The 14,136-nt window shown below is 41.0% G+C and overlaps 1 protein-coding gene across 2 annotated transcripts in view; it reads left to right on the top strand.

Annotated features, from left to right (window-relative positions):
- The first annotated feature begins 300 nt into the window (after nt 1–300).
- KRAS (KRAS proto-oncogene, GTPase) overlaps nt 301–14,136 on the top strand; it is a 24,418-nt gene continuing 10,582 nt past the window's right edge. The window contains exons 1-4 of one of the 2 annotated variants that reach the window (XM_054631441.2): nt 301–472; nt 1,428–1,550; nt 6,988–7,166; nt 8,853–9,012. In XM_054631441.2, coding sequence (XP_054487416.1) covers nt 1,440–1,550; nt 6,988–7,166; nt 8,853–9,012 — 450 coding nt within the window. In that variant the 5' untranslated portion in view covers nt 301–472; nt 1,428–1,439. Of the gene's footprint in view, nt 473–1,311; nt 1,551–6,987; nt 7,167–8,852; nt 9,013–14,136 lie in introns of both variants that reach the window. The other variant, XM_054631440.2, reaches the window with a different exon arrangement.

Raw genomic sequence — 14,136 nt, 5'->3', positions numbered from 1 at the left:
AGAGCCCGGGCCCTGCTCGGAGCCCTCCCTGCAGACAGGGCCCCTCTCAGCTGGGGCTCCTCTCCAGGCTGGACAGCCCCAGCTTCCTCAGCCTTTACAGTCCCTAAATCACCTCCGCAGCCTCCGCTCCAGGAGCTCCCTGTCTCCCTCATGCTGAGGATCCCACGACTGGACACGGGAGTGGCCGGATGCGGTCTCGAACCTGCGGCTCCCGCTCGGCAGCGGGAGGGCGGTGCCGGCGCTGCCGCAAGGGGCGCTGGAGCACCGAGCGCATCGATCGCGGCCGCCCATCCGTGCATCGGTGCTCGGCTCCCTGGGCAGCGCCCGCCCAGCCCTGCCCGTCCCCCGCCATTTCGCACCGGGACGGGAAGGGAAGGGAAGGGACCTGGAGCGGGAAGGGAAAGGAAAGCAGAGGAAAGGACGCGACGCGGGCACGGCGGGTGCCGGGAGCTCCCGCGGCACGGCCAGCCAGGTACCGCCTATCCCCACCCCGCCGAGCCGGGGCGACCCTCTTCTTTCCTTCCTTCCCCGCTTTCCTTCCGAGGTGGGAAGCGCAGCCGGCGCCCCCTTCCTCCGCCGTCGCCCCTCCCGTCCCCTTTTCCCTCTCCTATCCCGCTCCCCCGCCGCTCCCGCCGGCATCCCCCGGAGCCGCATTCCCGGTCCTTCCCGGCGGGAGGGGACAGGTGGCCAACGCCCTGCGGGACCTGGCGCTCGCCCGAGAGATCCCCCACCCCTCCCTGAGCCCTCATGGATTATTTTTTTTGCCCCTCACCCCTTCTCGTAAATCCTTAAACCCGGAAAGTTGGGGCGGCGCGGGCGCGGCGCTGACGGGGGCAGAGGGAGCCGGGGCGGGGCGGGCGATGCCCCGGAGCCGCGGGGGTCCCGCAGGCACGGCTCGCCCGGCAATTAAAAATTAATTAAACCCACCCTAAACTGTGTCGGGGAAGCCGCCGGGATAAGCCGTGCTCTCCGTGTCCCCTGTCCGGGCACGGAAGGCTGTGAGCTTCATCCCGAGGGGAGCTGGGACGCTCCGGGAAACCCGGGCGGGCTCCGCCAGGCACCGGGAGGAAGCAGCGGGGAACTAAATCCCTGCACGGATTAATTCCCTGCACGAAATACTCATTTCGCTTTTCCCGGAATTCAGTGCCTTTTAAATTAATTTAGTGGGTTTTTTTTTTTTTAATACTTATTTCGTGTTCTCTTAATCTCGGTGTGACCGCTGCCTGTCGGCCGAGTGCCCGCTCTACATTCCCTGTGTGTGTAATATTTGAGGAACAGCATTCCCTCATCCCTTTTTGTCTTGTCTTGCAGGGAGGGAGCTGCTTCCCGGTAATAGTAGAGGATCCTGACGCTGAATGAGAAGGCACCGGCAGCATCCTCGTTAGTGGGAGCCCAGCTCTGCTTAATGTTGGTTTCTTTGTCATCAGGTCTGCTAAAAAATGACAGAGTATAAACTTGTGGTGGTTGGAGCTGGTGGTGTAGGCAAGAGCGCCTTGACAATACAGCTAATCCAGAATCACTTTGTGGATGAATATGACCCCACAATAGAGGTAAACACTTCCATCTCATACTTTTTGTGAGGGGAGATTATCAGTGAATAATGGTGCTTGTTTCCTTTTGATACTTACCACAAGGACAGGGCTTTATAGTAAAAAGAGCTCAGAGATCATGTTCTGCATTGGAGACAGAATTGCTGTGCTTCTTGATCTGGCTGTGGAACAACAGCTGCAGTAACAAATTACCAGTTTTGATCAATTAAAAGCATGGTGTTAATTGCCATGTATCCTTGAGCAGTGTGGATGCGTGTGTTTAGTATCTCCATGACCAAGTATTAGCGAACTCACTTGAAAAAGCTTGGTGAAACCCTTCATAGCTTTGTGCAACGTCTTAAATGGGACGTTTTTCCTTAGATAAGAAGGAAAATTAGTGGTTGTGAAATGTGTGTGCCAGTCTTTCACAGCTCCTATCGCTGGGATCTGTTTCACACAGGGAGAAATGTGTCCTAGGATGTTGCAGTGAATGAAGCAAAAATTGGAGCCTGTTCTGTTTTGTTTTCTTTCTCTCTTTAAACACACCAGTATGTGTTTCCCTATCTAGAGAAGATGTTACAAGATACCTTCTGGAATGTGTTCTTTGAAATACATGGCTCAGTACCTCAAAGTTTGAAATGGTATATAAGTATATAAGCTTTAAAAGTTGTGCTGTTTTAAAGGTTTATAATGAGCAGGCAAGCTCTGCCTTTTAAATACAAGAAAAATACTGGTGTTGTCTGAAATCTCCTGTGGATCGTTGCATTTAACAACCTCAGACTCTATAAAAGGAGAAATGACACCGTAACTTAGCCCAGGTTTTTATGTTCCCAGCACTGAAGCTCTGCTGCTCGTGACTTCATTTATATGTTTATCCAGGAAGGCACTTCCAGGCTCACTTGAAGGAATTGCAAGGGTTTAAATCTGGGCCTAAAATGGAGACTTGGGAAGTGTGTAGGTAGTGATTTTCAGGGAGACACAAGCAGGAGGAGCCAGTGCCCTGAGGTGGCACAAATTTACTGGTGGCACAAACAGAGATGTGTTGACTTGAGGTTCTTTCCATGTGTCTCCTTGTCTGTCTCTTGCATGGCCAAATGACATCTTGCTTGCAGAATCTTTTATGACTAGACCTGTGCAGGAAACTCTGTCTGACTTACACCAGCAGAGCAGCTCTTTCAGTTACTAAGATAGGAAGTCTTAAAACAGCAACCCCAAACACTCTAAAGTCACACCAAACTTGCTGAGAGGAGCAAGCCAAATGGGATTTTACTTTTTCCTGCAAAAGTACCTTTGGAGGCTGTTGTCTTTGATGCTTTTTCATAATTACCTGGATGTCTCTTAGATTAGAGGTGTGTTTAAGCACTGCAGAAAGTGCTGTGCAGGTTCCATCTTACAAGTTGTCACTGTGTAAACAATTTAGGAACACAGAAACTTAAATGCCAGTATTCCTGGAGCACTTGAGGGATTTTGCTATTCCACCAGCTGAGTGATTTGAAGGACATTAAATACGTTTTTAATGTAAAGTAATAAAATGGAAATACAGTTCCTTATAGAATGAACCTGAAAATCCCAGAACTGTGTCTTTTATTCATGGAGTCATAGGCTGGTTTGGGTTGGAGGGGACCTTAATGATCATCTTGTTCCCATGGGCAGGGACACTTTCCACAAGACCAGGGTGCTCCAAGCCCTGTCCAACCTGGCCTTGGCCATTTCCAGGGATGGGGGAGCCACAAATTCAGTGCTGTGTCCAGAATCATGTGCTCTTTGAGAATGACACCAAATTAACTGGTAATTAAGCAGCCTAATAGGTTTTGCCAGCGTTCACAGATTGTCACATGCAGCAGCATTCATTTCTGTTCCTTTTACAAGTTCTTGTCTACTAGATCCTGTTCTTATCCTGTAAATTCTGAGGCCTCAGGGATGGAAACTGTATTTTCCTCCCCCTGGTAACTGGCTTTGTGTGTGCTCACATGTGGGTAAGCAATATTTCAGTGCCAACAAGGGCAGGTTGTGATTTGGAGTGGCAGACAGAAATGAAAATTGGGTTTAAATGCTGGAGTTCATGCTTGAGCAGAATCCACATGGTTGAGGATTGGTGATGGTGCTTCCTGTATAGGTGCAGTTGTGATGCTGATCAAAGGACAATGGCTGTGGAGTGGGTTTCAGGCAGTATGAGGAGATAAGGCTAAAATTGCCTTGACTGGTGAATAATTAGGATAGTTCAGTGGTGTCACTACTGTTGTTTGCCACTTAATACTGTTTTTTTTCATTGCCATTCAGCAGAATACTTCTTTTCCCTGCAGATAATCATGCTGAATAATTTGGGGTAAGATAGGAAAGAGAGTTTAGTGTTTGTTGTCCATGGTATATTTCATAACTACACAGTTACTGAATAATTCTAAGTATTTCCTGTGATTAACAGAAGGAAACTCCACACTTGTAAAATTCTCCTGTTGTGAGGACATAATATGGTGCAGCAGAGGAAAAAACACACTAATTAGTTAATCACAGGTGCCTTTACAGTGTCAATTTTGCTGCTGCTTTTTGGTGGAATAAACCCAATGATTCAACAAATAACCTGATTGGAAAACGTGAAATTTCAGGGCCTGCTTGAGTGCTTTATTACTTAAATCTGAGCAGAGCAGATGGCAGGGCAGGGGGAGGACTGGAAATGAGTGTTTGGGTGGCTGCAGTTGTTCGGACATCAATGCTTTATGTGTGTTTCACAGTCCAATGCTTTATTTGAAGGAGATGTCCGAGCAAGGATTTATAGCCAAGTAATTTTAAGTGTTTTATTTTAAATTAAATGGGCAGCAACCGTTGTAAATCTGGCCTGAGCAGCTGGGGCAGTGCCCTCTACCGGCCGAGGCTGAGTAAATCTTACTTGCGCTCCCTTCAGTCTCTTTCATTTTTACCTTTTTTACATTTTCAGGACGTTTCAGCCCTAAATACGTGTCGTCTTTACAACGTCCCAGAGTAAGAGCAGCTTTCCTAGCTGCTTGTCAGAGGTTTGGAAATTGGATTAGCCAAATCCCTCGGCTGATTTAGGAATACTGATATTTAAATCCGGGTTCTTAAATGACCTGTGCCCTTGTGAAACAAGTACCAATATTTAGTAATAGCTTAGTCTCAGGAGCTGTGATATTTTAGCATTAAATCTCTGGTATAATGGAGTTTTGTAGGGTAATAATTACTTGCCTAGATAGGATTTATTAAGCACTGTCGATTTTTTAGCTAAATTCCGTATATAGTGTAAAGCTGATATTTCATATCATATATTCTTATCAGTGCTTGTGAGCAAATGGAATTATTACCCTTTTAACATAATTCTTGCTGTTTTTTATGGCTTGTGAAAAACCAATAAAAGCAGGTTATGTGATCAATGAAATTTTTTAAAGTTACACACTGTACACTGGGGAAAAACTGGAATTTCACATTTGAAGCGGGGTAGGAATCAGGAATTAATCTTCTAGTTTGCATTTTGTTTTTACTTAAAAGTGTCAAATGTGAATTTCACATTTGATGTTTTGCAAGGAGGAGGGGAAAAAGGCCAAAAATAAAAATTATTTCACCTGTCTGTAAATCATAAGCTTCAGTTTTTTCTCCCACATCTTTCTTTTCTTTCTGCTTCAAATCCCCTCACTAGGTAGTCACTAAGATTTTCTCTTCAGAAGTGACAAAGCAACATAGCACCTCAAAATAGTAATTTTTCTATCTGTGCTCTGCTTTGTGCTGGTGCATCTTTGCTGCTACTGTTAACATGGTAGGCAGTTCTTAAAAGGAATTTTCTCTTAAAAATTATTTTCTTTGATAAAAATTACTTAAAGCTTTTGTTTAGCACTCAGTTGAGGGGAATTTCTTTCCCTTTGAAGTCCTTAAGATGGAAAGGAATAGTACAGGCTTTTCTAGAACTGCTTTCCATATTTTTGAACCAGCAGTCAAATTGCAAGAAGAGAAAATGCAAGCTTTGTAAATGTGTCTGGTATAATGATAGAAGTTCTGCTAGAACTGTGGTAAAGGTATCCTAGGACATGGGGGATCTGCTCTTGAATGGAAGTGTTGGAATGAAGATGCATCCTTAGGTTTGGGGGTTTTTTTGTAATTTTTTTCCCTTTAAGCAGCAAGATAGAATATTAATTATAATTTAAAAGACATTGGAGCTTGTGTGTTTCTCAGCTGAATCAATATTTTAGCATGGCTTAAAAGTTTCTGAAGTAACTTCCCCACTTATTACCTGAACACTGAATTTCACTTCTGTGAAATAAATAGTCTCAAAATCATGTTGGAGGCAAACTTCTATCTTCAAGGTAAACAGTAAGAATTGTTTTATCTGATATTGTGAGCCTGGATGATTTTTAATAGTAAATGTGAGGTTACAGAGTTGGTTTGGTTTAAGATACTGATTTTTTACAGTTATCTCCTGCTTGTTTCTTAGCATGAGCAGCAGGAAAGAAAAGAGTCTTTTGTAAAATTACAAATGGCTAGAAATTGCCTAAGAGTGGCAGTGCTGTGCCCTAAAATGGGTACAAAGGAAGGAAGGTTGTTCTGAATTCACCTTGCGGCTGGCTAGAACTGCAATTTTAATTCTTTAATTCCCTCCCCTTAGCTTAGGTACACTCCTGTATGGTGTCAGAACAGCAGCAATGTTGTGTTAATCTCGAGCTAAGGCAGCTGAAAGGTGACAGCAGGAGCTTGTGTTCATACCTGTTATTTGTTACAAGTGCTGCTTACTGGGAATAATTCATGCTGCTGCTTGATGACACCTTTCCAAGCTCATTGCTTTATTTCAGACACAGGGGTGTTTATAGAAATTACTGGGCATGTAATGCTCACCTTCTTACTGCTAAAGCTGTGTACTCATAGAGGCCTAGCACCTAAACAGGGATGTAATAAAATCTAGCTGGTGGGACTTTGTACAGATTTTAGCCACTTGAGTCAGTGACCTGAAAGCTTTGATTTGATAGCATTGAAATAATTTGTTCTGACATCTCTGTGAACCAGCCCATCAGGGTTTTAATATGGCTCTGTTGGTCTGTCCTGCCTGAAAAGCTTCAATTTCAAATATATCAGCTCAACTTTGATAACAGCAGATATCATTATGCACACTTGCTCAGGCATACAAAACAGATTTCCTGTCCCAAACACTGAAGGCTTTTTATTCTTCATTTCCTTTTCAGTGGCAAAGGTTTTTGGAGTTGTCTTACTTGTGTATTCTTTCTGGTTTATTTTGTGCATTCTTTTAGCATAGAATGAGGGAGAAATTGTGGTTGAAATAACAAAATCAGTAGATTTTATTGTATTTAAATTAAAATAAAATTTTATTTAAATTAGCGAGTTTAAGCACAGTCAAACCTTTTCAGTCACTCTTATTGCTGGTAAATAATTTGATTATCTCCAGATTTATTGATGTTCAAAATCTTAGCTGTTTGTGATTAACCAAGGTGTATTTTTTCCCTAGGATTCCTACAGGAAGCAAGTAGTAATTGATGGAGAAACCTGTCTCTTGGATATTCTTGACACAGCAGGTCAAGAAGAATACAGTGCAATGAGGGACCAATATATGAGAACAGGGGAAGGCTTCCTCTGTGTGTTTGCCATAAACAATACAAAGTCTTTTGAAGATATTCACCATTATAGGTGTGTATATGAAGAGATAATCCAGCAGCTCTTGTTATTAGGTGGGAAGGGGGCTTGTTCTTCTTCTGGATAATGCAGTAATCTCTCATGAAATAGGGAAAATCTGAAAATTAACAATATTGCAGCTTATTCGTGCATCTGTTATCTGGAATTTTGGGTAGTCTGAAAATCTGCCTCGCTCATAAATGAGGTGTACTTTATTGTGACTTGGTATTCTGAGTCAAGACTTACCCAAAGATAAATTCTGTCCATTCCATTGATAAAATTGTTTGCTAAGATTGAAAAACTGAAGCTGTTGTAATTGTACAGACAGTAATGTCAATTGCTGGTTTTGTTTGGGGCTGGAGGGGGAAATACCTGGGGGATGTTGTGAGAAGAATAACCTGTGTGAGCCCTGATGCCTGAGAAGGACAGACACACAAAACCAGAGCTCCAAAATTACAGTAAAAACCAACTTTTACTAATTCCTTCATATTATCTTCTTTGAAATAATTAGTTAAGAATTCCAACTCATGCTTTCTCTGTCAACTACACTAATTTAGAAACAGAAGCAGTCTGTGGTGATTACCATAGCAGATCATTTATAACTTAGTGCCTTACTGTTATCCTGAATTCTCCCTGGGCATTCTATTAGAAGCCAGTGCAATTCCCACCAAAGATCACTGAGTTCATTAGCCTAAGGTTAGTCCCTAGCACATGTTAATCTATCCACAGTTAGGTAGTAATAAAAATAATAATAGTAATATCACAGATAGGTTTCCTGTGGGTTTAGAGGAGGATGGGAGAAAGGCAAGAAAGATGTTGGTGTAAGGGGAAGAGGGAGCATACAGGTTTTCACGAGGAATTTTGTTTTTAAAGAGAGTTGCAGATTTAAACAAGAAGACCCTCACAGTTTATTTCAAAGAGTGCTGGGAGTTGAGTGTGGAATTTCTTCTGTGCATTGACAGACCTGTGGGTGACCTTCTAGGCTTGAAGCTGAGCAATCATAAAGAGCTGGAAACAGTGTCTATTTCAATTAGGGAACACACTGCTAGGTTATTTGGGAAGGCAGAAATAATGAAATTAATGATTTTTATTCAAGATTCCTCACAAGTACATCTTACATCTTTCAAGATCCTTTCTAACTAGTGCTTGAAAAAACTCTTACCAAATACCTCTCTGTAGAGAGCCAGACCAGTGGTGTTCTTTAAAACCCCTAAGTGCAGAATTTTTAATGCTGTCTTTACTTTAAAAAAAAAAAAAATCACAGCCTCCCCCCAAATCCCAACCAAAATCAAGACAGCAGACATAGAGCTTTTGGCAGTGTTTTGGCAAATGAATTGAGTATTGAGTGCTGAATATGAGAGGTAAGTACTAAGATTAATACCAGAGTTTGTTAAGCTTATTCTGATATTAGCTGCTGAAAAGTGAAAAAAATATTTTTAAAAAACAGTGTAATGGCATTAACCTCTATAGTAGTTTGTAAAATGTCAGGCTCTTGGTTGGTTGGTTGGTTCATTCGTTTTTGTTTGGTAAGATGCTAAACTTGATGGTGACAGGATTGGTCAATTTATTGTTTAGTGGCTTCCAACAGTGCAGTAGATTAACATAAAGAATGATGTTCAACTCTGTTAATTTAATGTTTTAACTGTTTTAAAATCTTCTATATAATATTTGTTAAATGCAGTCTTCTCTTTTTGTTTTTAGGGAACAAATAAAGAGAGTTAAAGACTCAGAAGATGTCCCAATGGTGCTAGTAGGAAACAAATGTGATTTGCCTTCCAGAACAGTAGACACAAAACAAGCTCAGGATTTAGCAAGAAGTTATGGAATTCCTTTCATTGAAACATCAGCAAAGACAAGACAGGTAAAGCTCAAAACTTCCAGATGCAGAGCTCTCACCTGAATTACCATAATGTTAATTATTCCAGGCATTGACATTTGCTTAGTCATATCAATGGATGCATTTCTGCAGATTGGAAATCCTTGGGGTGTTTCTTCTTTCTGTCAACTTGCTTATAATTGGTAATTGTTTATTGATGAGTGATTGATTGGCTTCAAGTGGGCAGACTCAGAGTGAGACCTGGCCTGCTGTTGCTCTCTTCTGTCAGGTGGTTGCAGCATTCTTGACCTTGTGAGAGGTTTTAATAGAATAAAAGCACTTCTACTTAGAGGTGAAATGCTTTTTTTCCCTTAGCAAGAGGATTAAACAGACAAGCAGCTAATTATTTTATTCTGATTTGTTTTCATTAATAACAAAGGAATTTTTCCTTGAGGCGTTGATTCTCTAATTAGGGGGACATGCTTGATACACCTAAGCAATCGACCTTAAGGCTGTTTCTGAAGTTCCTGAATTAGTTGTTTGTGTAAAATGATACTTTTCCTAAACTTTAGAGCTCACTCTTGATCTCTTGTAGCTCACTGGTCCTTTCGGTGCTTCTCTTGGGCTGTGTGAGGACACAGGTGACAGAGTGGCACATCTGAGCTTTCAGGAGAGGAGAAACTTTATGGATAGAGGTGGAATTGGTTCAGTCCTTCTGGAAGAAAGCAATCTTGAAAAATGCTGGTTGGTGGTTTCTCTTTAAAGAGCAAAGATTTTACTGTCAGTACAAATTAGAACAGGCCTGAGTGGCTCCTACTCTGCATAATCAGGAGTGTTATGTGCAGGTTGTGAATCAGAAATTCAGGAGGTAAATAAGGGCAGAATGCTGCTCAGAATTTCTGTAGAGATCCAGCTATATCACTTGGCAGAATTTCCTCATTGCTTGTAAGGCATTTTTTGAGCTGAGAAATGAATATTTTACTAGTGCAAATATTTTACTAGTGCAAAATGAATATTTTACTTGTGCAAATATTTTACTAGTCCACCCACCCAGGTTTTTGACAAGTTGAAACCTGGGCTAATTAGTAAAACCTCACTAAGCAATGCTAACTTCTGGCAACAAAGAAAGTCTGTTAGGTGGGATTAAAAAAACCAAAGTAGAATTACCAAACTTGAATGACTGAGAATAAATTAGGCCGCACAACTGTCCTGAAGAAGGGGAGCATACAAGTGGACTGAATAATGACACTGGCTTTGTTTGGAAGGTGGCTGTCATGGAGATAGGAGGGTGAAAAAATAACTCTGAAATTACCTTTTAGGTTTGAAACAATAGAAGTGCTGCACCAACATCTAGGTTTGACTTTGTTCAGTCTGTCTTATACAGCATCAGGCTTTGTTGGGGAAATACTCCTTTTGCATAGCCACTTCTATTAAAAAGGATATTTGAAAACAGATGCCCAGTAGACTGTTTAGAACCTGTTGGATTCAAAAAGTTGGCACCACTAGGGATGGCTGCTGATTCTTTCCCAGTGCTGTTCAGAGCTTGTTGTGCTATGAAATTCCTTCATAGGCTGCCATGTAAATAAAATGTTTGAGAAGAGAAAGAACTGGAATTTAGTTATAGCAAGATGCTCTAAATATTAGTGTATGTGATTGTATATACATGTGTGTGTGTGTGTGTATGTGCCTAGAATGATTTTTCAGTCACACTGTCATATATATAAATATGTGTACGTGTATATATATCTGTACACACACCTTTTTCAAAAGTAGTTTTAAATTAGGGGAGCCAAACCATTTTTGGCAGCTGCATATGGCCCATGGGCTATAGTTTTATTCACTCTTTGTCTAAAGTCAATATATAAATAAAACTCTGGTCCTCTCTGTCCTCATGGAGACCTTCCAAGTATGAACAGATGCAGCTGGTGGTCCTCTGGGGTCTGTGGAAACTCTGCCCTGAATCTTTCAAAGCAGGAACCTTCTTTTCCATTCCTGTCCTCACCTTCCACCACATGGAAACATCATACTAATGCCCTGCTGAAAGGCACCATTTTCCTGCCTCTACCCTTTCCTGTGCCCAGTTCTGCTGGAGCTCAGAGGGAATCAGAAATGTTTCTGCTGAAGGAAACTTGGAAGGTGGAAATAGGAGGGAGTTGTCAGAATAGACTTTTTTGATGGCCAAGACACTTTTTTAAAAGGATGGCATTGCATGCTCATGCAGAATGATGTGTCACTCCAGCTAAGTTTTTAAGATTTTCACAAATTCACAGGCAAGGACAGAAAAGAATATTGAAATACAGAAATAAGTTGTTCTTGAAATTAGTGTGTTCTGAGACTGAGAATAAAGATGTGAACTTCAACTCACAGCAATAAGATTGTGTTTTAAGCCAAATCCCTCTGTGAATTTTCAAACAAATAATTGAATTCATCAATGAAACCTTGCCTTAGTGGGCCCTACAACTTGGGTATAAGGCTACAGATTATTAATATTTTCTATTGGACCACTGACTGAAATCAATATAATGTAATTTATGAAAACTAGAGGTAGTCGTGTTTCTGAATGTAAGCAAGTGGCAGTACTGGTGGTTTTGTAAGGCCATGAGCATTTACTCATCTTTTCACAATCTTTATGGAGAAGGCGATGAATGGCTTAGGTTTATTTTGATTGCTGATTTTGCTTCTCTGTTCAACATAACCTTTATATTCAGGTTCTTCCCTGTCTACATGAGCATGTAAGCTCCCAATATTATCAATAATATCAGTGAGAGATGAGGGACAAACTTGATTTAGCGCTACCAAAGCTGCACCTGCCATTCTTTATTGGGCTTCTCCTTGCCTGGGAGTTACACAGGGCAAAGCTGTAAGGCCAAACCACCTCAGTGTGGTTTGACTGTAGGGCTTTGTTTCCCTTGGAACATTCCTGCTGCTATTGGATTCACAGGGAAAGCAGATGAATGAGCATTACTGCAGGCATAGTAAAGGGTTTCCCAAAGTTTGAGGTCTCATTATTTAGAATACATGCTTAAACTCACTTCTGAAGTGTGTAATGAAGAAGTTGACCTAAATCACCAGAATGCTGTTAAAAAAGCATTTTGGTTATTTTAGCTGTCTGATGTACAGTGGGTTAAACCCCAGCCTTGTGATCAAACTAAGTTGAGAACCTGTGCCTGGACTGGTGAAGTAGCTGGGGCAGTATTTACAGAAATTCATTCCTACACATCAGTGAAAATTCATGGCTAGCTGGTAATTTAGTTTGCTTGAACCATTTTTTAGGGGTTTGCCATATCTGTTTAATGATACTGTATCACTCCAAGCCAGTTCTTGTGTACAGGTTTCATCTTCAAACTTTGTTTTCAATGAGCTTTAACTTGGTCAGACTTTCTACACTGGGGGTTGAGTTTTTTCTTGTCATTTGCCTGTTGTAAGGTAGAACTTTTCTGGAATAGCTTAGTCCTCCTCCAGGGACAAAGCTTCAAGGGTAGAAAGTTTGGTTGCTTTCAGATCAGCTGTGATCAAGTGTTTAAGGATGAGCACAGAGCAGTTTTGAGTTGTCAGGGCTAACTTTCCTTTAAGCACTACAGAAGTGGAACTTGGGAAAATTCCTGTTTGGGATACTTTGCTCTGGATTTGAAACACCCTTTCTTTGCACATGGTCATATTTTAAATTGAGTGTTTGGCTGTCATTCAGGAGGCAAAAGCACCTCAAAAACATTGCCTCAAGGTCCTGGGTTCCTTGGGCTGTTTAGATTTTGAAGTTTTTAATAACTGCCCAAGGGAATTTTTGCTTCCTGCTCTGACAGCTAAAAGAACTGGTTAGTCCCATTTTATTTATATGGTCATTGCTTATTGAAGGAAAAAAAATACTAGAGAGTCTTAAATTGGTATTAAGTTAGTAGGATTGGCATCTGGCTCTTTAAAATGTCACCTTGTGCTAGTGCTATAAGCAAATATGTGTCTGTACAGATTTTCTTTCAGAATAATCTTTTTCAGCAGAGTTCATAAGTCTATTCTTGGTGGTGGCAGTAATAGCAATTTCTTTTCTCATTCTGTGTCTCTCCATCTCTCTGCATTGCTAAAGCAAATTACAGCTCCTACTGGTGATGGGAAAGTTGGCAATAAATGTTGACTCAACAATTGTTACCTAATTTTTCATGTGAAAGCTCCATAATCAAATTACATCTTTCTACTTCAAAACAGATTTGCAAAAATGTTGATTTTTGTACAGCCTGTGCTTTGGCACATAGCAGCTGATCAATGTTTGCTGTTTCCACTTGAGAAAGAAACTTTCCTTCCTTCCAGCAAAACATGGAAGTATGAGCTTTACTTGGATTTTGCCTGTTTTAGTGGTTTTCTTTACATTTTGCAACCTGACAGACCTGGAATGTAAGACTTGTCCCTACTTGACTACATCCTGAGAGGGCACATTATGCATATACAGGGAAATACAATCCAAGAAATAATTCATTTAATCTTCAAATTGAAGAGGCTGTAGTTCAGAACACTCAAAGAACCCTTAAAGTGTAAGGATTAAGCAGCAGTGTGTTAAAAATAAGTGTTCAGTGTGATAACCTGTGGCACAGGTCATACAGAATGACCCAGTAATTGTGGCAGTAAATACTGGCTGGCTTTTGTTGTTCAGTGCAGAATATGAAGATGAAATGGAGAGAGGATTTATGGAAAATCTGCCAAATAAAAGCCCAGACTGCCCATTGGTAGGAATAAAGCTTTGGGGCTTAAGTGGTTGTGCTGCTCACCATGATTATCAGTGTGTTGTGGTTTTATTTTCAAATGATGAGTTTGTATTAATTTAATAACCCTGTTAATTTGATTGAGGAGACAAGTGCTGAGATTGATAGTAAGGCAGAGGACAGATTTGCTCTCCCCTTAAAAAGCTGCAGTGGATCATTTTTCATCTTGTTCAAATAAGAACATCCTCACAGATTGATCTAAATTCTTAAATTTATGCACAGATACACTAATTTTGAAATATTTTAACTTAGAGCTGGTGCTGTATCTCTTTATATTATATTTGGTTAAAGATGTCTTTAACAGTCTCTGTACATTTATTTTTTTTTAATGCTTGTAATGTCATGTCCTAGTGGCCTTAATGCAGAGCTGCAGAAAAGTAAGGTGTGACACCAGAGAACTAAAACATGTAGCTCTGTGTCA

Source organism: Agelaius phoeniceus, chromosome 5 (assembly GCF_051311805.1).
Source record: "Agelaius phoeniceus isolate bAgePho1 chromosome 5, bAgePho1.hap1, whole genome shotgun sequence".
Taxonomy (NCBI): Eukaryota; Metazoa; Chordata; class Aves; order Passeriformes; family Icteridae; genus Agelaius; species Agelaius phoeniceus.
The sequence above is the reverse complement of the archived record's forward strand: the minus strand, read 5'-3'. Positions and strand labels throughout refer to the sequence as shown.